The sequence below is a fragment of the Eptatretus burgeri genome, chromosome 16, assembly GCF_056783735.1.
Source record: "Eptatretus burgeri isolate ZD-2024b chromosome 16, Ebu_testis_v1, whole genome shotgun sequence".
In the NCBI taxonomy this organism is placed as follows: domain Eukaryota; kingdom Metazoa; phylum Chordata; class Myxini; order Myxiniformes; family Myxinidae; genus Eptatretus; species Eptatretus burgeri.
Window position 1 is genome coordinate 2,904,881 of NC_140976.1, and position 24,401 is coordinate 2,929,281.

The window sequence follows — 24,401 nt, forward strand, 5'->3', positions numbered from 1 at the left end:
TAACAAGTTCTACTTATTAGATTGGTGCCACGATCACACGCACGCACGCACGCACGCACACACACACACACACACACACACACACACACACACACACACACACACACACACACACACACACACACACAACAATCGGACCAAAGTGGTCTTTATTGAGGTCTCCAGCTCGGTTGGAAAGGATGAGCTGAAGACCAGATTCTGCCTCGGACCTGTCCACCTCGTGTGGTCTTCGCTTTGAGTCGACCCGGGCACCAGCGAGAGGCGAGCCAAACCCAGACACCGGCGAGCCGTGATCAGCCTCCTCAGCTCCGCTCGGCGCTCGTCCTGGCAATCAAAACCTCTCCTCCGTATCCCTCCGAGAGGCGGCGGCGCACCCTTGCGGCTCCGGTGGTGGATGGTGTCTCCAAGCTCTTGACCATCGGGAGGAGGAGGAGGAAGAAGGCGTTCTCCTTTTTTGCGAGGATTCTCTGTTTCTTTTTATACTCTCCGGCGTGGCTCGCTCAGGCGTGATTCGGTCTCGGGCGCGGCTCACTCAGGCTGGATCATTCTCGGGCGCGGCTCGACCAGGCGAGATTCATTCTCGGGCGCGGCTCGACCAGGCGTCATTCATTCTCGGGTGCGGCTCGACCAGGCGTGATTCATGCTCGGGCACGGCTCGACCAGGCGTGATTCATTCTTGGGCGCGGCTCGACCTTTCCCCTACTGAGCGTGCAGAGAATGCCGGGAGCAGAGGGTTTTCGCTGTTGTTTTATTTGGAGCCGTAGTAGTCCGCAGCTGTTGTTGTAGTTCATTTTGATGGTGTTGAAACAAGAAGAAATCCTAACTATCAAAATAACGTCACAGCGCATGTACATTTACTTACCCATTCGACAAGGGATGGGAAGCTATCTATCCACATTTACTTATCGATATAACTGAGCTATAGGACCTGTATGTTGAGTGTAGTAAACTTCCAAATTCGTAGCACTACCCCCTCCCCTTTTTACATACTCGTCCCGAGTCGTCAAATTTTCGTATGACCAGCATGTATGTGTAAGTTCTCCCCGAGTAAATTTTACCCTCGGATCCCTGAGTGCGACATTTTTTTTATGTGTCACAAAAATAAATAACCTAATGCGCTGCGTAACTAACTAACAAACAGACTCATACAGACGACTTTACTAGAATTGCCAGCGCTACGACAAACAACAGGTGGGTTAACTTATTTACAATTTTTACCTTATCTAATATTTACACTAACCATGGCCCAGGACCTGTGATCTGTGGGAAAAAGGCACGGTAAAGTTAACAGTTTTGTGTGGGTGAGTGCTCCGCAGCTGAAGGTCAGTCGTCCTCAGGGCGTGCTCAAAAGGTCCCCCTTGAGTGTCTCAGTGAACCTACTTTTTTTTCTTTCATACCCCCAACTGCTGGAGGCAACTCACCCTAACACGGAATGCCATATGCCGTCTCACAGGCCATTTGAAGAGGTAGCCAGGCTACCCAATGCAGTCTCTGGCTCCTTTGTGCAAGAAGAGGTGGCCAGACTGCTCACTGCAGTCTCTGGCTCATGGAAATTAATGGAAATGGACTGGATGCAACAACGGTGCACGGGCTGCTCAATGCAGTCCCCGTGTGCGGCTGCCTGCAGGGCAGTCCTTGCAAACACTGGAGATAGTCCTGGCGCACATGGTTGAGTTGGTGACACAGGGGCAATGCAAATAAGGGCAGCCGGCATGGGGTCATGTTAGAGGCAGGCAAACAAGGCATGGCAACGTTATATGTGGACCAGGTGATGTTGCACAACAAGCCGGCATAGGAAGATGGCCGGCCTCTGGGATGGTCCGGGAGGTTCTGGAGGGAGTGCGGTGGTGCCGGCCGCTCCGAAAGCGGGCTCGGACCTAACCTACGGTCTCCCCCCAACCTATCGCCTTTGCCTGTCTTTGTCCATACCCACTCCCTTAATTTGCAACAACAAAATGAAATTTAGCCCCATTTTTTTCTTTTCTTTCTTTCTTTCTGAGAATTTCGTCTCCCTAACCCCCTTTCTGTCTCTGTCCGGCTAACCTATCCTGTCAACCTAGCCGACTCCCAACCCCTAAAATCCTTTCTGGAGGGGAATAAGGGAGAGACTATCATCCTGCCTCGAGGCCCAACAAAGCCTCAGAATGGCCTCCCACAGAATTCAGCAATCTACCATGGTGGGTCCAGCAGCCTACGGAGAGCGAAGGGATGGATGGTGCGAAGGGGTACATCTCCTATCTACCCTAGGGGTACATCGTCACCCCAAGGTACACTATCCCGGTCCCTTGGACCCCTGGCCTACTCGTCCGGTGCCCGGGGTGCCCTCTAATCAATACCGTACTCACCTTTCAACAGCAACGCTCCCAGCCGGTCCATGAACTCCTGCACCCCTCCAAATGGGTTTCATGCCTTCTCTCAACACCAACAGAACGACCTCCTTTTGGTAAATTTGACCAACCCACTAACTAACATTACACTGACCCCAGGGTCCCTTGGGTGGGATACACTCCTCCCCCCACTCATTCATTTGCACCATGCATACCACATTCACTCCATTCACACACTTGGGCCCGCTGTCCCACACTCACTCATTACATACTTTTTCAATTTTTCCTTTAAACTCACTCATACACTCCAACACTGCCATTCTCCTAACTAAATTTCCCTAACTAACTCGTGCTCCCTCATCATTCCTTAAACTAATGCACGTTCCATTTAATCTATGTAGCTAAGCTATGTCCCCACTACACATTCCATGTCTGTCAATGTCTCCCAAAAATCCATCTCCCGTTTCTAAAGCTGAACTACAATTCCCTCTAACTAGTCCAGGGGCCCCATGAGGAACTGTTCCTGCCTCATGAGGCTGGTCAAACTAAACTAACCCCTTCCCACTAACTAGTGCTCCTATGCCCAATCAGGATGTCCACCACATCCTGCAGGGCCATGTATTTGGAGCGAGGCTTTTTTGTTTTTTCTTACATCGCCAAGGCGGCGGTCAACGGCTCACTCGCTCGTCCCTATGGGCGATAACAACGTCCCCTCCGCTGGCCGATCCGTGCAGCCATGACGTCACCCTGCACATCCCAACAAGCGCTCGCTGTCGGGGAATTCCCCACGCGGGACGACGTGCGCTTTAAACCCGGCATTCGTGCCGCGAGATCCCCACTGATGACATCACCCACGCACCGAACCTGCGTGGCTTGCCGTGCAGGTTAGCATGCGCGCATCGTCCCGGAAACCCGCTCCGTGCGTTCCGCGAACAGAACACGCGGTATGCAGCACGTGGAGCTTCGCACAAGCGCCCACATGGGAATCCGTGTGTTCCAAATTCACCCAACACTCGCTGCCATTTTAACCGTCCACGCGACGGTCTTTTTCGAAACACGGGATGTTCCCACACCGAAATCCCTCCACGAACACATGCGCGAGAGGGCCATTCGCGAAATGCCGAATGGGCCTCATACGTGGCGTCTCGCGGGACCGGCACGGTTACCAAAATAATCATTTGCGGCACTCCAGGCTCGCCATTCATGTCTCCCGTCTGGACCAGTCCAAGTAAAAATTCCATGCACGCACTCACGCACGCCATTTTACTCACATTCTGCTCACCCTTTGACACACTCACACCACTCAAACACTCTACCACACACTCCGGGACAATCACCTCGGGGATTCGCATTACCATAAGCAATCCCAGGGTTTCCATACCCCCCAAGCTCCGCGTGTACCCGTTCACCTCAGACCTCCCCTCAACCTCGCACGGCGCGACCGAACTCACCTCATCGCGATCTGCCTCAAGGGAGCATCCCGTCTCCCTTTGTTCCTGTGGGTCAATCCGATGCTCACATTGGTTCCCAATACATTCCACCGGCTCAACCCCATTGTCCCCTCTTATCTCTACCTGTGTGTGCTCGTCTTTAGTTTCACAATCCTGCGTCTCCCTTTGGGTCTCTGTGACTTTTTCCATCATCCCCTCACGTTCATTAGTTTCTTTTATTATCTGCGTCTCCCTTTGTGTCTCTGTTAATTTCTCAGTCACCTCTTCTAATTTTTCCCTCTCCGTCACCGCTTTTAATTTTTTCCGTCCCCCCTCGTGTCTTGTCTTACACGTCTCCCCATCAATTATCGTGACAGCATCCCTCTTCACCCCGACCTCACTCGCCTCCATCGCAGGCCGGACACATTGCACACTCCCCCTCGTCGGTTCGATCACTCCGCCACGTGGTGCCGCCATTATGCCCTTTATGCTCTCCACACTCGCATGCAGGCTTAACCCCATGCTCTGCATCTCCCCTCTCTGGGTTTGCATATCGCCCCTTAGTGCCTGCATATTCGCATCCATGCGGTTTCCAAAGTTTTGCATACTCTCCATCATTTGTCTGAACCCTTCCATGAGCTCCATAACCTGCTGCGCTGTCATCTGCCATGGCCGCTCCCACTGATTACAATTAGTGGTGCGGTTATAACAATAAAAAGAGCCAGATGAACGGCTTTGACGCTTTTCCCAACCCTCGGGTAAGGGTATTTCTTCCTCACAGGTGTTTTCCTGGACCATGGGTTTATCTAACGCTACATCTCCACCCACCTGCCTCAGCTCGTCTTGGCTAGACATGTTGCGTGTTGGGAACACAATTTGAAATGCTCGTAATTTGGGGGAACGGGGGGGGGGGGGTCGCTCCGTACCCCTGATCCGTGCCCGTGAATTTCGCTACGGAGACGGAGGGTTCGAATCCCGCTCCAGACACCAATTTGTTGCCGACCGGGCGTCGGCGACGAGCACGACCGCTAGGTGGAGCAGCAGAGTCGGGTCCGCCGATCACTCGGAATTTAGATCGTACCTTTCCGGAAAACTCCGGAAAGTACGGGTCCCCTATCGGACCGCGAAGCATCAATATTTCCACCACGTGGTACAGGGTTATTTGCCAATTTTCAAAATACCTAGAGCTCGACGTGGCGATTTACTGAGTCTCTGCACCCTCGTCGGCACCCGTACGGAATGACCCATTAGCGTACTCGCACCGTGTGTGACCCAAGTGGATGGCCACCAAAGTCCCGTCGGTCCCAATGTCCCCTTATGGTGGCACCAACGGCCTTACTAATTTTCCAACACGCGTCATGCTAAGCCAATGGAGGAAAGGACACGAACGAGCTGAAACATTTAACAAATGGGGTCTTTATTCACAATGGGGAAAGGAGAAACACAGAGCAGAATTAAACCGACTGTAAAAGGAATGCACATATGTACAAGCAAAAAGCACTTCCCAAGTTCTACTTATTAGACTGGCGCCACACACACACACACACACACACACACACACACACACACACACACACACACACACACACACACACACACACACACACACCCAAAATAATCGGACCAAAGTGGTCTTTATTGAGGCCTCCAGCTCGGATGGAAAGGACGAGCTGAAGACCAGATTCTGCCTCAGACCTGTCCACCTCATGTGGTTTTCGCGTCGAGTTGACCCGGGCACCAGCAAGAGGTGAGCCAAACCCAGACACCGGCGAGCCGCAATCAGCCTCCTTAGCTACGCTCGGCGCTCGTCCTGGCAATCAAAACCTCTCCTCCGTATCCCTCCGAGAGACGGCGCGCACCCTTCCGGCTCCGGTGGTGGATGGTGTCTCCAAGCTCTTGACCATCGGGAGGAGGAGGAAGAAGGCACTCTCCTTTTTTGCGAGGATTCTCTGTTCCTTTTTATACTCTCTGGCATGGCTCGCTCAGGCGTGATTCTGTCTCGGGCATGGCTCACTCAGGCGTGGTTCATTCTCGGGCGCGGCTCACTCAGGCGTGGATCATTCTCAGGCACGGCCCGACCAGGCGTGATTCATTCTCGGGCGTGGCTCGACCAGGCGTGATTCATTCTCAGGCGCGGCTCGACCTTTCCCCTACTGAGCGCGTGGAGAATGCCGGAAGCAGAGGGTTTTTGCTCTTGTTTTATTTGGAGCCGTAGTAGTCCGCAGCTGTTGTTGTAGTTCATTTTGGTGGTGTTGAAACAAGAAGAAATCCTAACTATCAAAATAACTTCACAGCACATGTACATTTAATTACCCATTAGACAAGGGACGGGAAGCTATCTATCCACATTTACTTATCGATATAACTGAGCTATAGGATCTGTATGTTGAGTGTAGTAAACTTCCAAATTCATAACAATACCACCTTCTACAGTTACTGTCTCAAACGACTTATCATCAACATCAAAACTTCCGATAACAATAACGTTTGGGATGGCTTTACACTCATTTCCTCGATTAAAATGAGGAAAAACATGTCGGAATGTGCCCTCACCTCGTAATGAAAAGGTGGTTTTAGAGTCTGAAGCGTTGGGCACAGCTTTAGATTTAACTGATCAAATATCGATGAGTAATCGATATGAGTTAGTGGAAGATCAGAATATAGATTCTCTGTCTGTAGCTGACACGGACCCTCAGATTATTATAGAGGATGTGCATGCGCTATCTCCAGAAAAGGTTAAAATCCAAACTGCCTTAAATCCTTGTGCAAATGATGATGAGTGGGGTAGAGACACAATGGGGAAAAAAAGGATCAAAATTCGATCCCACATTGTCCCAACTTAACTGTTGACTATCTTTCAACTCCAATAGTCCCTGTGTCAACCGCTTGAGAAAGCATACCTGAGCACAATGATAGTCTTGAGGAAAAACATATCGCAGAATTGTCCAACATATCGCAGAATCTCCCCCCCCCCCTCCGACCACATTACCCGAGGGTCCATTAAAATCTCCACCTCAACCTGCTCCTACAGAAACTGTGCAGGCTCACACCTGCACACTAAAGATTACTCCGCTGTCCCAGGAGCCAGCGATCACAAGTTTCTCAGACAGCACTTCTGACAAGTCTGAGAAGGAATCCTATGACATTGAAGAGTTTCCCACAAGTACTGAACCTGATGTGTCACGAATTCAAATTGTTACATTTCTCAACCAGACATTCAGAAAAACACACATTAACATGAAAGACCATTTTTCCGATTTACATGGCTATATTAACATGGTGAGGAACAATATCCGCCAGCTGAGCGATTCCCACTTCACGGAACCTCAGTGTAGTCGGTTAAAAAAGCAAATTGTTGAAGCCAAGGAAGATTTGAAATAATGATTTAGAACATCAATGGTGGTGCAAGCCAGCGACGTAAGCAAACCTTGCAATACAAAAATAATACACCCGAGCCGGTTTGACGGTCAGCTTGGATACAAAACTTGATGTAACCGAATGTTAATCAACCTTAGCGATTACGGAAAGTGAAAACAGAATTCAAATTAAATTTAAAATAGACTCGTGAGGCCGCTCGAAACAAAAATCTCCATGTTCTAGGAATCATTCCCAACATCATTAAACAATTTTCAAACCCACGTTTATGGCCGAGAAATAAACACTGTAAGTGTGTATTTAATGGCTGTATCCAGGACAGAGCTGGACCCAAACTAACAAGGACCCTCGGACCATCGACAAGATCAATCACTCGCTGTCTGCACGCCTGCATGGTATCACGTGACCAGGCAGCTCGCCGTTGGGTGAAATGTTTTAACAGAAACTTAAAAACGTCCGTTTTTCACCGGAATTCTTTCAGATACCTGTAGAGCACATCCCCAAATCATCTAAAATATAAACATTAATCTCAAAGACGCTACGAATAACTGGAATAAGCAGTCCCTCAGGAGGACAGGTTACGAGATGAAGCAGTGAAGGGAAAGCATGTGGTGTCCGTTCCAGAGTGTCACAGTTATTTAAATTGAATAGATTTTCCTCATGAAAAGTGCGTTTCTGAGCGGATTTTCACGAAAATTATCTTCATTCAAACGTGTAGCACTGTAGCTACACCAGAAGGTAGCAAAAGTGAAAAGAGAAGTCAACTACAACTTAATACAGCCTCGTTATATGACATGGAAACGGATGGAAGGCCATGGAAGCTTCCCCTCGCCGTTATGCATTCCACACAGACCGAGGATATAAACATTCAATTTTCACAAAACTTGATGTAACCGAGTGTTACTCAACGTAAGCGATTATGAAAAGTGAAAACAGAATTTAAATTGAACTTAAAATAACCGTGTGAAGTCGTGTTGAAGTGAGCGGACCTCGAGTTGCCCAATAAACAGGGCCGTCAGAGGTAACGAGAAACGAGTTGGTCAAATTAAATCTTCTTAATAATCCCAATGAAACCAATTATACACTATAACCGTCCGATGCTTCATTATAGGTCATTCGACCAATCGGTCATTTTGCACTTACTTGATGACCTTGTGACCTTGACCCCGAGGCGAAAATGTGAAAAAGGGCTCAGACGGTGTATAGAGAGCAATTCTATAGACAGCAATCTGTAGAGAGCAATATAATCATTGTGTCAAGTAAGAACTCAATCAGCCGAGACGTCTCGGAGGTGATAGAAAAATAAAAATTGTTGACAGACGGACGGACAGACTGGCAGATGGGTCTGAGGACATCAAACGGTTATATTAGGTCAGCGAGCTCACCTAAAAAGCTAGATGTAGTGTTTTTCCAAGAAATCCATACCACTTCAATAGCTCAAGCGGAATGGAACCGCATGATAAAAAGAACGGGGTTTTTTAGTTATTCGAATTCCTGCACTGCAGGAGTCAGGTTTCTGCTGAACCCCCCATTTTCATCAATCACAACTATATTTCCAAAATATAATTCCAGGGCATTTTGCTTCCCTGGAATTTTCTGTTAACAATATCAATTATACTCTCCTTTATGTTTATGCTCCTTCATACAGCACAGATCGACAGGTGTTTTGCACTAGATTAGAACCTTTCATGAGGCAAATCGACTTACAAAGGTGTATTATCATGGGGGTGGGGTGATTTTAACTGCACCCTGCAACCAGGGCCGGATTTACCATGTGGGGGGCCGTGGGCACAATGATTGTGGGGGGCCCCCAAATTTGGAGATTAATCAACAACTTAAATTATAACTGCTTTTTCATCAACAACTGAACTTATATCTATCGATTTGGCAGATCCTGATCTGGAATGATTTGGTATACATGTTCACAAATTACAATTAAATCTGACAATATGACAAGATAGATGGATTGTTATTGATATGGCTGGTGACTTATCTCTGAGCTCATTCTAAAATCAAATCACAAAAATGCTGTTGCTGCAAGAGTAAGAGATAGAGATGGACCAATATAAGAATATAACAAACGACATGCTGTCATTAATCATACTACGAACTTCGCCTAAAAAATCTTCTAACTTCTAAAAACCCTCTGGGCAAGAAAAATCTGAAATGATGATTAATAGTCGACTTCCAGCGACCGCAAATATATGGCAGTGTCATCCACATCAATGTACATACACACGGTGCTTTAATCAATGGACAAGCTTCCTGCGAGACTTCGCAGCAGCGAACTCGGATATGATACTGTGAACCTGCATGGAATTGAGCACATCAGATTCGGTTGGAATGATGGTCAGATTGACCAGTCTCTGCTGCCCCATCGTGGAGCGAAGATGGTTCTTGATAAGCTTGAGTTTCGAAAACGAGCGCTCTCCGGAGAAGTTCAACACCATCAGTGAGAGGTAAATCCGAAGCAGCACTTCCACGTTTGGGAAAGTATCGGTGAGTTTTCGCTCGATGAGAAAACTGTACATCTCGAGTTCAGTACGGCCCGAGTCTGGCTCTGACTCCTTCATCATGGCTTGAAACTGAATCATTTTTTCTGTGAGGTCAGGTGATAGATCTTCCCGATAGAGCTCGACGAGCTTTGAGCATGACTCTCGAATCTGCTCCACTTCGAGTTGAACAAGAGCACGCAGGAATCCAAATCTGTCGCTAATCTCGCTGTAAGCGTTTGTACGCTTTTCCAACTGCGACAGCAGTACGTCAATCACTGCAACGTATCCACTGATGCGAAAGGACTCCTTGGCATCTAGTTCTACTTCTGGAGTGTGTCCGTCGTCCAAGGGAGCGAGGCGGATATTACGCTTTCGTCTACGTGATCCGCGAGTGAATTCCTCCGTACCTGAGCACTCCACTCCGTCAACAACGAATGTATCAAACTGATCGCGTAATGACTGCACGAAGCTCGCCAGTGACTTGAGGAGCTGCACAGCTGTGTTGAGATCGGTAGCTTGCGACTGAAGGGTTTTACTCGTCCGATCAAATCTACCAAGGACAGTAGACCAGAGACCAGCATAGAACCCTATCTCGAGCGTGCACATCGTTTGGTGAAGTGTCTCGGCGGTGTTTCTTGTTTCACTATTCAGTTGTTCATCGTTTGCGATTTCATCGAGGACATCCATGATTTCACTGTAACCGTCTACAAGAGCTCGGGTTGCATCAGAATGAGCTGACCAGCGAGTGTCGCTGAGGCGCTTTGGTACTCGCAGACCTTTGGCTTTCAGGGAATCAAATAATCTGGCGTAGCGCGACGTGGAAGCTGTAAAAAATACATTCACTTGTTCCACGAATTCAAAGAATGCTGCTGCAGGTCTACAGCATCCCACGGCCGACTGACCGACTAAGTTCAGTGAGTGCGTCACGCATGGCACAAATATTGCGAGAGGGTTCTCCTGTTTGATCATTCCCTGCATCCCATTGTATCGGCCACTCATATTAGATGCGTTATCGTAAGATTGTCCTCAGCAGTTAGCGATGTCCAATCCAGTGGCTTTCAAAAAATCCAGTAATGCCGTCACTTGCTGGAGTCCAGTGTGTCCTGTGTTGCTCAGAAAGGTCATGAAACGCTCCATTGGAGCCTCGTTCTCGATGTATCGTAGAATAACTGTGAGCTGGTCGATGTGGCTTATGTCAGGAGTAGAATCGACTGACACAGAGAAGTATTTTTCCTCTTTCACACGAGCGACGATGTTATCCAGAACAGATTTCCGATGATGGAGACTAACTCTTCACATGTCGTAGATGATAAGTAGTTGGTGTGGCCACTACCTTGGTTGGCATATTTCTGAATGTGCTGCACCAAAAATGGATTGCATTCCGCAAATAATTCCATTAAACCAAGGTAGTTACCATTCGTCCGTGACCCAACAATTTCATCTGATCCACGGAACGCTAGACCACACACAGCGAGAAACGATATCACGCTCACACTTCGTTTCAGCACCTCCCTCCAATAGGACGCAATCTCACTCACCTGTTTGACGAGTTCAGTGTTCACACGACCTGCGGATGTCTGACAAGCGGATGATATTCGCACAATGTACATGCGAATGCTCATGCACCTCGACAGAACGACTGGCATGCTTCCAGTCATTGAATCCTTACGCACCCAGGGCAGTAGCACCTCCAATGAGCTTGCAAGCGATGCAGTACAGTTTTCTGGTTGATGTGGAGAAGCAAAGCCAGGACCTTTTCACGGACTCTCCGTTTTGTAGTCTATGGTAAAAAAGATTATTGGAGCAGCAGCGTTTCCTACCTTCAACGAACTGTATGGATGAATCAAAGGGACCAGTCGAATTCTGCAGGGGCTCCAAATCTCGTGATGCCCAGTAGTCGATCATCTCTGATGACGGTCGCTCAGGAGGCCAACATCCAATGCAATTGGCAAAGCCAGGTTCACGATCAGTCAGTATATCTCGCGCTTCTTCATCTGATGCATGTTCTTCATCGGTGGAACCTTCCGAGATGTTGGGCGAATCTTGATGCCGGGGTTGCATTGCCAAATCCGCTTGTTCTGTCTCTGTTGGTGTTCCAGCCTCTGTCATGGACGAATTTCCTGTTTGTGCAGGAGTGAAAAACATTTTCTGGGACTTGTCGACGATGGCCTTGTGTCTTTCATCTTTCTCCTTGGAACGTTTCCGCTTTTGAGCACCACTGTCATATTTCCGTGGAGCCCTGGATTTGTGTCTGTCATCACCGAAGCCGCTCATTGTGGTTTCTGCAGCTGGTAGGTACCGAGTAACCGAGATATTGTTCGAGTGCACGTGGGACGTACCAGAATCACGAACAAAAAGTATGTTTCACACACCTGGAACATAGAAAGTCACACCGTGTTACTGTGCTGTGCACGCCAGTAAGCAGGGTACTGACAGCGTTCCCCTGCCAGCCGCAGTTTCAGTGTGTACAATACTACCCCTGCCGGCCGTGTGCTGGCCTGGCCTAGTTTTACCACATCGACTTTCACCTTTTCACCTCTCCTCTGGCTGGACCTCTGTATTCCGTCTGTGCCTGCTGGGCTCTGGTGGGCAGTGCCGTAGTTAGTTGGTCACGCTCAACCATCCGAAGCATCGATGATCGATCCAAAAAAAGATCCGAATGTGGGCCCCCAATGCCAGAGGCTTGCCCCGGGAAGTTTTGACCATGTTGGATCCGTTCTGTGGACCATGGAAGAAACGGCTTGAAAAAGCCAAAGCTTGAAAAGGACCCTCACAATGACGGACAATTTTAAAAAGATATCCTTACAAAGAGTTTACAATCTTCATTCACCGACAATAAAACTTTAGAAGTACATTTTCAAGGGATTTTCAAAATGTCATCGAAATTGTGGGGGGGACCCGGGGCCGTGGCCCCACCTGGCCACCCTTAAATCCAGTAGTGCCTGCAACCTGATCTTGACCGTAACGGTGCAGAACCCCACCCTGGACCAGATAAATTACTAGCAAGGAACTTTGGCTTCCATGATCTTTGGTGGCTGCAGAACCACATGATACATCAATTCACTTGGTGTAAGGCTGCAAATAACAGGGTGTCCTTCGCTAGGCTCGACCAGTTCTACGTCAATTCACCCTTTCTAAACCTTTCCCATGTTATAGGAATTTCTCCTTCTGGCTTCTCAGATCACCACCTGATTACTGTGAGCTACCACACATCTGTCACCCAATCACCACTCATTTTGGAAACTTAATGTCACCATTTTGGATAACCCCTAATTTTGGGGTGCCTTTAAAAATGTATGGTCTAATTTGTTAAATTATAAGCACCACCTCACAGACCTGCGACTCTGATGGGATAACGTAAAGGCACAAATCCGGATTTTTTTGCCAACAGTTTTGCTTCCGAACTAAATAGGAGGAACATAGAGCAAAAGTTAATTTGGAAAAAATAAATTTTACTGAATCAAACAAACTTAAAGACTCATTCTTCCCCCCAACAAAAGCTGAGACTGCGATAAAAGGCTTTCCTTCTTAACATAATTGAATACCAAACTTGAGGAGCCATAACAAGACTATGGTTCCAGCATCTCAACTGTTCGGATACACCAACTCGGTTCTTTGATTTTGAAACTAAAGTTCCTCACACCTAAATTACCACCTTGAAATGTCCTGAAAAACTCTGTCGTTACTCATCCCAAAGAAATCAAAATGGAAACCAAACTCTTTCTCCAAACTTTACAAGGCAACGGACCATCCATCCATTGGGACCATACTCTGTGCAGAGCATTGGTGCTGTCGAAGCAGTCTCCTGGGCTATTGGGCACAATCCTGGACGGGTCACCACTCATACACAGGGTACTCAAATGGCTCAATTATCCCAGCAAGCTGGTATTCATTTTGCTGACCTCGGAAGAATGACAAGTCAACACGGGGGTGTGCGGGGGTGGGGGTGTAAATTATGGATGTAAATCTGTACCATGTAGCACCATCTGCTGGTGGTGGAGGAAGAGGGTATTACAAGAGAGGAGAGGAGAAGACATTCCCAACTTTCAGTACTGGGCAACTGTGCTGGAACTAGAGATGTTGGTACTGGTCTACTTGCATTCTCTGCGGCAGGCTTCATTCAGGATGTACCTTGATGCCGTGACGGAACTGATCCCATGGTTCCATGCCTTAGACCACACACACTATGCCAGGTGGGTCCCTGTTCACCTGAGGGACATGATTGCACTCCCAATGAAGCACCCATATGTAGCTAGAGAATTTATGGCTGGCAACTTCACTGTACAGAAGACGAAGAACGTGTTCTCTTCGATCCCAATCGACCAGGCACATGAACAGAACAATGCATGCATCAAAGGAGATGGTGGAGCAGTCGGCCTCACTGATAACCCAAGTGCCCTGCGGCGTTGAATGATTGCTGGGCCAGAAGTTGCGAGGGCCATAGAAGAGTTCCAAGATGGCCGTCAACACTGGGGGAGGCGAGAGGACGCACGTCATCACGACCAGACACCAAGTGTGCAAACCTCTTTCGCCAAGGATGTCCATGCCCTTGTCAGTGTCATAGAAGAGCTGGCAACCCCTTTGAGGAAGAGAGCATAGATCTGGTTGTCCTTGACACAAAGGAAATTGCAGGTCCTGCTGCAGTTGAGAATGTCAGGAATGTGAAGAAGATTGGCCAAGAGCAGTTCCAGGCTGTCACCAGAGAATGCCTGGTGGAAAGGACCAAGCCAATTGATGATGCAATTCGTCGGAACAAGCTGAAGGTGTTTAGCACTTCCACCCCGAGAAGTGTGAGCAAAGGGAAACAGCAGCTGGCCTCTCTCAGGAACGACGTGGCACTTTTCTCACGGCTCTACATCGGTTTCCAGACGAGGGATGGAAATCTTGAAGAGTTCTTTTGTCATGAGAATCAAGCATGTCCTCCAGCTCTCTCCGATGGAGAAAGTCTCCGTCTCGGTATGAAGAGTGATCTCCTCAAACGCTTTGAAGAGTTCTCCAATGCCCAATCAGAGGCTCCTGATACCACCAGCCTAGTTCTTGATGGGGCAGTCATTGTTCAGATGCTGAAGCCTGCAGTAGCCAAGAACTTTGATGACTATGCCCAGGATGTCTTCATACCGTACCTGTCAACAAAGCTTCAGACTGTGTCACGCCTGGACCTCGTCTGGGACCGCTACGTTGCTGATTCAATGAAAGGCAGTGCAAGATCAGAGCGTGGAAAAGGAGTGCGTACACGCGTGGTCGGAGCAGCAGTTATACCTGGAAACTGGCAGAACTTCCTCCGAGTGGACACCAACAAGACCAAGGTGTTCAAGTTCCTATCAGAAGCTATCTTCAGGTGGTTTGACCAGGATGACAAGCAGCTGGTTATCACTGATGGAGAGGCAGTCCTGAGCAAGCCACCGCTGCTAGACCTGGCCTTGCTCGCCCCATGCAGCCACGAAGAAGATGACAGTCGAATGTTGTTGCATGCATTCCATGCAGCCAACCATGGTCACTACAAGATACTGATCAAGACAGTTGACACCGATGTTGTGATGTTGGCTGTGTCAGTGGCCCAGGGACTGCAACCAGAAGATGACCTGTGGCTAGCATTTGGCACTGGAAAGAGTTTTCGATACCTGGCAGCCCACGAAATAGCAGCTGGCCTAGGACCAGAGAAGGCACAGGCACTCCCAATGTTTCACGCTCTGACTGGATGTGACACTGTATCTAGCTTTGCTGGACATGTTAAGAAGACTGCTTGGACAATCTGGACCGTTCTGCCAGAACTTACAGACGCACTGCTGAAGCTATCCTCTGCCCCAAGTGGCATACCAGACGATGTCATGCACACCAGCGCGAGGTTCGTCATATTGCTCTATGACAGAACCAGCACGTGCAACGACATTGACAAGGCCCGGAAGAAACTCTTCGCGAAGAAGAACAACGTGCAGCTGATCCCGCCAACCAAGGCAGCTCTGGAGGAGCATGTGAAGAGGGTGGCCTACCAAGGAGGCCATGTGTGGGGTCAAACACTACTACCATCGCCAGAGCTGCCTCCTCCATCCAGCTGGGGCTTGGTCAAGAATGATGAGGGGGTGTACGAGCCACACTGGACGAAGCTACCCAAAGCAGCCCACACCTGCTATGAGCTAGTATTGTGCAAGTGCGAGAAGAGCTGTCTGAAGCGTTGCAAGTGCAAAAAGGCCGCACTTGAATGCACAGCTTTGTGTGTGTGTGTGTGTGTGTGTGTGTGTGTGTGTGTGTGTGTGTGTGTGTGTGTGTGTGTGTGTGTGTGTGTGTGTGTGTGTGTGTGTGTGTGAGGGAGAGTGCTCACAAAATTGAGAGAATATTAACAGAGCAGACTGTGTCACTGATTCAGAACATTTAAATCAGACATCTCTCGATCAATTTCTTTGAGTGAGATGTCGGTATTCATATGAACTAGCATAACCCGCGCTCTGCGCGACATGTTGGGGTGGGTGTGTTTGAGAAAGGAACTGATGCAGAGTATCAGTAATAATTTTACTTTAATGCAGTAAGTGTAATACAATGTTCAAAGTACTTCTTGATACACAATGTTTTGGGTTATAGCATTGTCATTGTGGAACCCTTGTTTTGTAGTTGGTATAACTTGCACCATAAAGCCAAATGTAGTAACCGTTTTTGGCACGATTTCACTGTTTCAGAACCATTTTATTTCCTTTTTTTTGTACCATGCACCTCATATGGTCTTTGAGATAATGTAAGCCGAATATCACATTACTCGAGTGCAGAATAAAGTCGAAGATAGCGCGACACGAAACCACAAACTCGGAAATAATATCTAAGATGAGATGCAGCCCATGATTCGTTTGCAACCATGCTCAATAACCACTGACTTTACATAAGCGATGTTGGTATTCATATCAATCAGACGCAGCCCGCAATTCGTTTGCCACCATTCTCAACAACCAATATCTATGAGTGAGATAGTCGTCCAGTACAACAAATAATTAGCAGCCATCTTGCAAAATGGCAGCTATCTTTAAACTTGAGGTGGCTACAGGTTATGTTTTTCTTAATTCAGCTTTTAATAAATGTTCAAACCAATGTTAGAGTGAAATTATAGTAACCGCTAGCGGCCATTTTGGAAAATGGCTGCCACAGCCATCAGCGGCTGAATTTGAGATGGCCCAATATCCAAATCTGTTCATAATATGTTAGGCGACTAGTGTGCCAAATTTGGTACTTTCCTCACAAAATGCACAATTGTTATGCTAAGTTGCCCCACTACACGGTGATGAACGTTTTGGTAAAGTTTCATCGAAATTGTATGTGTAGTTTCAGAGAAGAAGTTGCAAGTATTTGTGGATGGATGGACGGATGGACGGATGGACGGATAGACGACAAACTATCCCATTAGCTCCCTGGAACAACGTTCCAGGTGAACAAATAATAGACCAAACCAACGAATATATTGTACTTGTGAATATTCAATTTTGCAAGTAATAATATATCCTCTTCATATTTGTTCATATGTAATTTAATTTATATCCATCCAACTTTCATCAAAGTGGTACAACTGGATGTGATATTTTTGGAGGATGTTTAGATAATTTTTTCCCATTTCCCCAATGACTGACTTCAATACTGCATTAACTGAACTCATAAGCAACACGTTTCACTTGTTAACTAAACCCGAAATTAATACGTTTCACACATCACCCAAATCATAACGAACACTTTCCACCTGTTAACTAAACCCATAACTAACACAATCCATCTATTAACTAAGTCCATAACAACAATATTTGGTGTGAAACAAAAAGTGGGATCACAAAGTCTGAAGACAACATGAAAAGTGTGGAGAATGCATGAGCAGAATAACTTAGAATAAGAAAAGTTATCAACAGACAAAACCCTTTCACTTGTTCTTGTTAAAGATCAAACTCACCATCTTTTTGACGATTATTATTTTTGGACCAAGGGTCTTGCTGATGGTGAAGATGTGCAACAAACGTACACAGAAAATGACGAAATTCAAACTGAAGATGATTCGTCCGATGGTGAAGGCTTTGGAGTTCCAATCTGTCGGAACCAACCTGAAGCAAGAAAGTAATGGATAATCTTTATTGTTACAGTTGTGGAAACCGACCCTGGTGGGTTGCACTCAACATACAGGAAACCCTGAGTTCGTTATCTTATTAATATATGTACTTCAACAGGGTCCTTCCTTTTTTTTTTTTTTTTTTTTTTTTTTTTTTTGTATACCTTGGTCGAGGCTCGTATGAGAGCGAACACACAACTCACAGCAAGGAGGCATGAGACAAGAGGGGCGGGAGTGGAAGGGACAAAACATTGGGGAACAGACACAGGTGAACTGTGGAAGGGAGAGGGATGGGGATGGGACGGGGAACATGGCGAGGGGAAGATGGACATTAAAGGGACTTTCAGGAAGGAAAGCAGGAGAATTGAAGGAAGTGGGCTTGGGTGGATTATCGGGGGTAGAAAAGATCGAGGATTTGGATGGGGGAAGATAAGAGGTGGTGGTGAACAGCTGTTTTGAAAGCCTGAAGGGAAGAATGGGAAAGAATAGAGTGAGGAAGTTTATTCCAAAGGCGGGAAAAAAGAGGAATGAAAGAGTGAAGATGAGCAGTGATTCGTGATTTTGGTAGTTTTACCAGAAGGGGGTTGTTGGCGGACCTTGAGCGCCCTGTGGAAATGTGGTTGGGACAAATCGCAGAGAGAGCAGGGGGGGCAAGGCTGGAGAGGAGTCGGTAGAAGACAGAAAGACCACCGACCAACCTGCGGTGATTGAGTGAGAGGCCCAAAGACTCAGCTTCATTGCGGGAGATGCCAATGATCTTAAAAGCCCTGGTTTCGACAGCGTGAAGTCGAGAAATGTGAGAGGCAGGAGCACCAGCCCAGAGGGGAGAGCAGTACTCCATCAGGCTACGGACAAAAGCTTTGTAAGTGGTCAGGAGCTCAAGAGGGCCGAGGAAGGACTTTGCACGACGGAGGATTCCCAGTCGGCGACTGGCTTTTGAGGCAAGGTTGGAAATGTGACTTTCCCAGGAAAGGTCATGGCAGATAGTGAGACCCAGAAGCTTGAAAGAAAAGACTTCTTCCAGAGGATTGTTGAGAAAGTGGATGGGGGGGTTTTGTAAACGGTCCTTTCGAAGAGACATAGTGAGAGTGTGAGATTTGTCTGGATTGAAAGACATGTTCCACGTGTTGGACCAGTTTGTGATTTTATCCAGATCTGCAGTGAGCGAAGAAGCTGCTGCTTGCCGGTCTGAGGGATGACAGATGGTACGGCAGAGGGTGGAGTCATCGGCAAACTGTTAGGGTTAGGGCAAACAGCTTTTATACAGAGGATGGGGGAACATGCGTTGTGTGGGCTTAGCTCGGTCTTCCCCTTCAAGTAATTCCACAACCTCCACTAAACTTTCATCTCACTTTCCAACATCCCAACAATTCAACCGACAATCCATCCATACTCCCATTTCAATCCCTCAACCTTTCGCTCCAGCTTTTATTAATCACAGTCCAATCGACCATTACGTTCTGTCTTCCACTTCTTTCATGCATGTCCATCATTTCAAACACACAATACAATGTTTCTCATGCATACACAATACAATGATAAAAAGAGAGCAATCAGAGACTGCAGGCTCTCGCCAGGACTTGTTTTCTGTGGTGTATATTGTGTGGCATATAAATGAAGGACGTACTAAATGACAGGTTGTTCATTGCAAATGAAAGGTCGAAATGGTCTCGTTGTAAATGTGTAAAGGTCAAGGGTTTGAAAAGTTGTAAAGGTCAAATGGTCTGAAGGTCCAAAGGTCTGAAAAGTTCAAAATGTGTCTAAAGGGACAAAATGATCTGAATGGTTTTAAAACGTCAAAGGGGTCTAAAGAGTGTAATTTAAGGTCAAAAGGGTTGAAATTGTCTGAAGTGGTCTTAAAATGGCTAAAAGGGGTCTAAAGGTCAAACGGGTCTTCAGGGTATTAAAAGGTCCAAAAGGTGTGATTTTTTTGGGGGGTCTTTTGGGTCCTTTGGGTCTCTTTGGATCCTAGGGTCTTTTAGGTCTTTTGGGTCCTTTGTATCTGAGGGTCTTTTGGATCCTTGGGGTCTTTTAGGTATTCAGGACATTTTGTGTCCTCTGGGTCTTCGGGTCCTCGGGGTCGATTGGATCCTTGGGGTCTTTAGGAACTTGAGGGTCTTCTCGGTCCTTGAGGACTTATGGGTCGTTTGGGTGATCAGGGTCTTCAGGGTTTTATGTGTCCTCTGGGTCTTTTCGGTCCTTGGGGTTCTCTAGGTCTTATGGGACTTCTGGAGTCTTTGGGGTCACACAAGGAACACAAGGAACATAAAGAAATCAGATGCAGGCGGAGGCCTTTCAACCCATCATGGCTGTGCAACATCAGCACCACAACAATTTAAGAACACAAGATCAAACAAGTGGTGCCAGGCAAAACAAATCCCGCCCATTTTGTAATTTTGATCGATGACCATGACCCCCAAAACTTCAGACCCTACCGATCTTCACAAATATGCATTTTTCACGATAGGAATGGGTAGGATTATAAATGACAAATAGAATAAGGTTCACCATAAGCTTAGTTTGAAGTAAATCATATCATTTTTGACGAAGTTATGAGCGAAAAACGATTTTGATCTTTTCGTGACCTTGACCTTAACCTTTGATCCATTTGGACCCAAAAGTTAATGGGGTCGTCCAAGGTTCATTGCCCACCTGTGGATTCAATTTGATAGTGTTTGCTAAAGCCGTTTTGCCGTAAAGTTGCTAACAGACAGACAGACAAACAACCAGACAAACAAACCGGACGATTACAATATCCCGCTCCCTCCCTTCGGGGGGGGGGGGCGGGATAATAAAAAAAAATGCAATTTTTTTTTCCAAAGTGTTTTTTGTGGGGGTTTTTTGTAGCTTAAAAAAAATTATTTCATGACATTTCATTTTTATTTGTTTAATTTTTTTCCTTTCCATGGGAGGGGGCACAGGCATAGATGGTTTTGGATAATAACACACAACTTCAATCACACAACACCCCTTGATGAGACCCCCACCAACAACACACTGCACACATGCAAACAATCACCCATCAATACTCAAGCTCCCAAAAAAGTCCTGCCAACATCCCGATACACCTCCATCTCCAATACTTCCAGATACCGATCTAATTCCAATTTAAACATACCTATTCTTTCTACTGCTAGTACCTTTCCAGGGAAGACCATTCCATGCATTAAATACTCTGAGCAAAAGACCCCTGCCTGACTGCCATCTGAACTATCCTCTTCTTTACTCCCAGGCTATGGCCTTGGTACTAACTGTCGATACTGCTGAATAATTCTTCTGCACTTATTTTAACTTGACCTTTAATTATCATAAACATCTCTATCATATCACCTCGTAACCACCTCCTTTCTCACGTAAAAAGCCCTGTCTCCTTCAGCCGCTCCTCATAGCTGAGTGTAACTCGGCGTGTAATTAATCTAATAGCCCTGCGCTGCACCCTCTCGATGGCAGCCAAGTTCTTCCTGAGGTATGGTGACCAAAACTGCATGCAATATTCTAGATGTGGCCCTCATTAAATTCCGAAATAATGTAAAAACCACCTCTTTTGATTTATAAATGATCCCCCTCCGAATGCAGCTTAAATCCCTATTTGCTCTACCTATAGTTGCCTGGCCCTGTGCTGCCTGCTTACTTCCCATATCTATTACCATCCCTAGATCCTTCTCCTGTGTGACACACTCCAAAATTACCCCTTACATCGTGTAATCTCTATTTTCATTGTTCTTTCCCACCCCCAACACCTTGTACTTGCTCAGGTTAAATTCCAACTGCCAATCTTTTGCCCAATCTATGCAAGTATCAAAACTTTCCTGAATCTAATCACCACCTCCTCTGCAAACCACCTTACCTGCAAGCTTTGTGTCATCTGCAAATTTGAAAAGCCAACTCTTCAACCCACGATCAAATCGTTGATGTAATTCATGAATATTAATGGTCCAAGTGCTGATTCCTGAGGTACCCCACTACTTGCATCCCCCCAGCAAGACGTGCTCCCACTCACAGCATCTCTTTGCTTCCTGTCACTCAGCCAGTTTGCAATCCAATTAGCTACTGACCAGCCATTCCAAAAGCCTTCACCTTAACTAACAACCTCCAATGTGGTACCTCATCAAATTCCTTCTTAAAATCTAAATATACTTTGTCCACTGCTATTCACTCATCCACCCAATCAGAAACTGCAACAAAGATCTCTGAAAGATTTGTTCGACAAGAATGACCTTTGGTAAACCCACGCTGACTGCCTATAATTCGTTTGTATTTATATAAATGGTTCTTCATTTGGTCCCTAATTAATGTCTCCAACACCTTCCCCACAACTGAAGTCAAACAAACAGGTCTTTCGTTTCCCAATTCTTCTCGAGATCCTTTCTTAAATAATGGTGTTACATTTGCTACTCTCCAATCCTCCGGCACCTGTCCTGACTCCAGTGAACTGTTGAAGATATCCGTTAACGTCTTGCTTAACTGCTCAGCCACTTTCCTCAATACTCTCGAGTGCATATTATCTGCCCGTATCCTGATCGACTTTTAGACTTCCGAGCTGTTCCTTTCCCTACTCCACTCCAACCTGGATGTTCTGCAAAAGCCCTTTCAAACCTCCTTGATAGAAATTCTCAGCTATTGGCAATTCTCCTGACTGTTCTTGAGTCAAGGTTGAAGCAAAACACATATTGAATAAGCCTGCCATCTCACTTTCCTCACGAACCATTCTCCCAGTGCTATTCCTCAATGGGCCCACACTGGTCCGAACCTTTCTTTTTCCCCTGATATACTGATGGAATCAGGTCAGGTCAGGTATGGGAGCATGCGTCGGAGCAGGGCATCGCTGCATCCACTTTCTGCCGGTACTCCCGGGGCCTCCGTCTGGCCATTCCCCAGGCAGATGCCTGACCCATCTCCATCTCCTTGAATCAATCTGTTGCAACCAGGAGGCACGTGGTCGGCCCATTGGCCTCCTCCACTCATGAGGCTCCCTCGCAGAGAGAATCTGGTGAGCAGGATCAGCGTCAGGAAAATGAGCCACATGTTCATACAGCCACAGCTGATGCTCACGGATGATGCAGGTAACAATTCTCATTTGAGTCTCTCTCAGCAAACGCTCGTTGGACACAAAGTCTGACCAGCGATAGCCAAGGATTCTCCGAAGAGATCAAGAATCAAAGGAATGAAGTCTCCATCTTGGATCCCTGGTCAGAAAACAAAGTCTCACATCCAGAGAGCAAGACTGGAAGCACTAAGGACCCGAAACTTGGACTTTCATCCTCCGACACAGGAACCATCAGTGCCACACCCTGAATCCCAACCCAAACTGCAAAGTTCGCAAACTCCTGTCATTGAAAGCCTGGATCTTAGTTTTGACCCAGGAAACTCATAATCCCAGTGGCTTCGACTCCTCATTCAGCACCTCGTGTGCCCCCAAAAGGATATCAAGAGTGTCCACAAAGATGACTGCATCATCTGCAAAATCAAGGTCAGCACCACACCCCATGATCCAGTGAATCCATGACTCCCCAGGCCCGAACCAGACGTCTATTGACCACTGGCTAACAGCCAGCAGAGACGTGAAGATCACTGACAAGGGAAGTGAATCTCTCCGTGACCTCAACATCCTCACCACAAACAGGTACAGACAGGATGGCAGCATCCAAGATGTCATTAAAAGCCTGGATTTTAGTTTTGACCCAGGAAACCCGTAATCCCAGCGGCTCCGACTCCTCATTTGGCACCTCGAGGGCCCCCAAAAGCATATCCAGAGTCTCCACAAAGATGACTGCATCATCTGCAAAATCAAGGTCAGAGATCTTTACATTCCCAAACGATGCACCGCAACTTGATCCCTCCGACATCATCCCTATAATCCAGTCCATACAAGTGCTGAAAAGTGCGGGGGGCAGTACACACCCCTTACAAACTCCAATAATAACTGGACAGAAGTCAGAGATGGTATCACCACATCTCACAACACTCTCAGTGCCAGAGTATAGTTCAGACATCAGATTGACCAGTTTTGGTGGCACCCGAAGAAGACCAAGAATCTTCTAAAGGGCATCCCGATTCATTGAATCAAATGCTTTGCAGAGATCAACAAAGGCTGCAAGCAGCCCATGCCACAACTCTCGTCTGCGATCAGTGAGGACCCAAAGAGCAAGGATACAGTCAATCGTTGACCTCTTTGGTGTAAAGCCTGACTCCTATGGACAATGGTGCTCAAGCAGATCGTGGCGAACCCTATTGAGAATCATCCAAGCAAAGACCTTGCCAGGCACTGAGAGCATTGTTACCCCTCAGTAGTTGTTGCAGTCTTGGTGATCACCCTTCCCTTTCCAGAGAGGGATAACAAGGCCCCTCTTACAGTCAGTTGGGATGATGCCTGTGTTCCAGGAAGAGCACAGAACTGCATGCAATGGAACCAGCACAGCATTTCCACTGTCCTTGATCAGTTCAGCATGGATGCCACAGATTCCTGGAACTTAACCCCATTTAAAACCGTTCACCGCAGTCTGTGTTTCCACAAATGAAGATGGATAGCAGTTGAGTGGTGGGTCAGCAAAAGGGATGGTAACATCCCTGGCATCGAACTCGACAGCTGGTGGATCAGCCTGGTACAGCTGCTCAAAGTAACCAGTCCAGCGGGCCTTCACTTCAGACTACTCTGTCAAGAACCCACCACCCTCTGCTCTAACTGCAGTACACTGAGGGACAG

At 47.1% G+C, this 24,401-nt stretch overlaps 1 protein-coding gene across 1 annotated transcript in view; it reads right to left on the minus strand.

Moving 5' to 3' along the window:
* LOC147010335 (transient receptor potential cation channel subfamily M member 2-like) overlaps positions 1-24,401 on the minus strand; it is a 258,972-nt gene that overhangs the window by 73,362 nt on the left and 161,209 nt on the right. Inside the window, exon 20 of the mRNA XM_085859000.1 lies at positions 17,546-17,693. Coding sequence (XP_085715126.1) covers positions 17,546-17,693 — 148 coding nt within the window. The remainder of the gene's footprint in view (positions 1-17,545; positions 17,694-24,401) is intronic.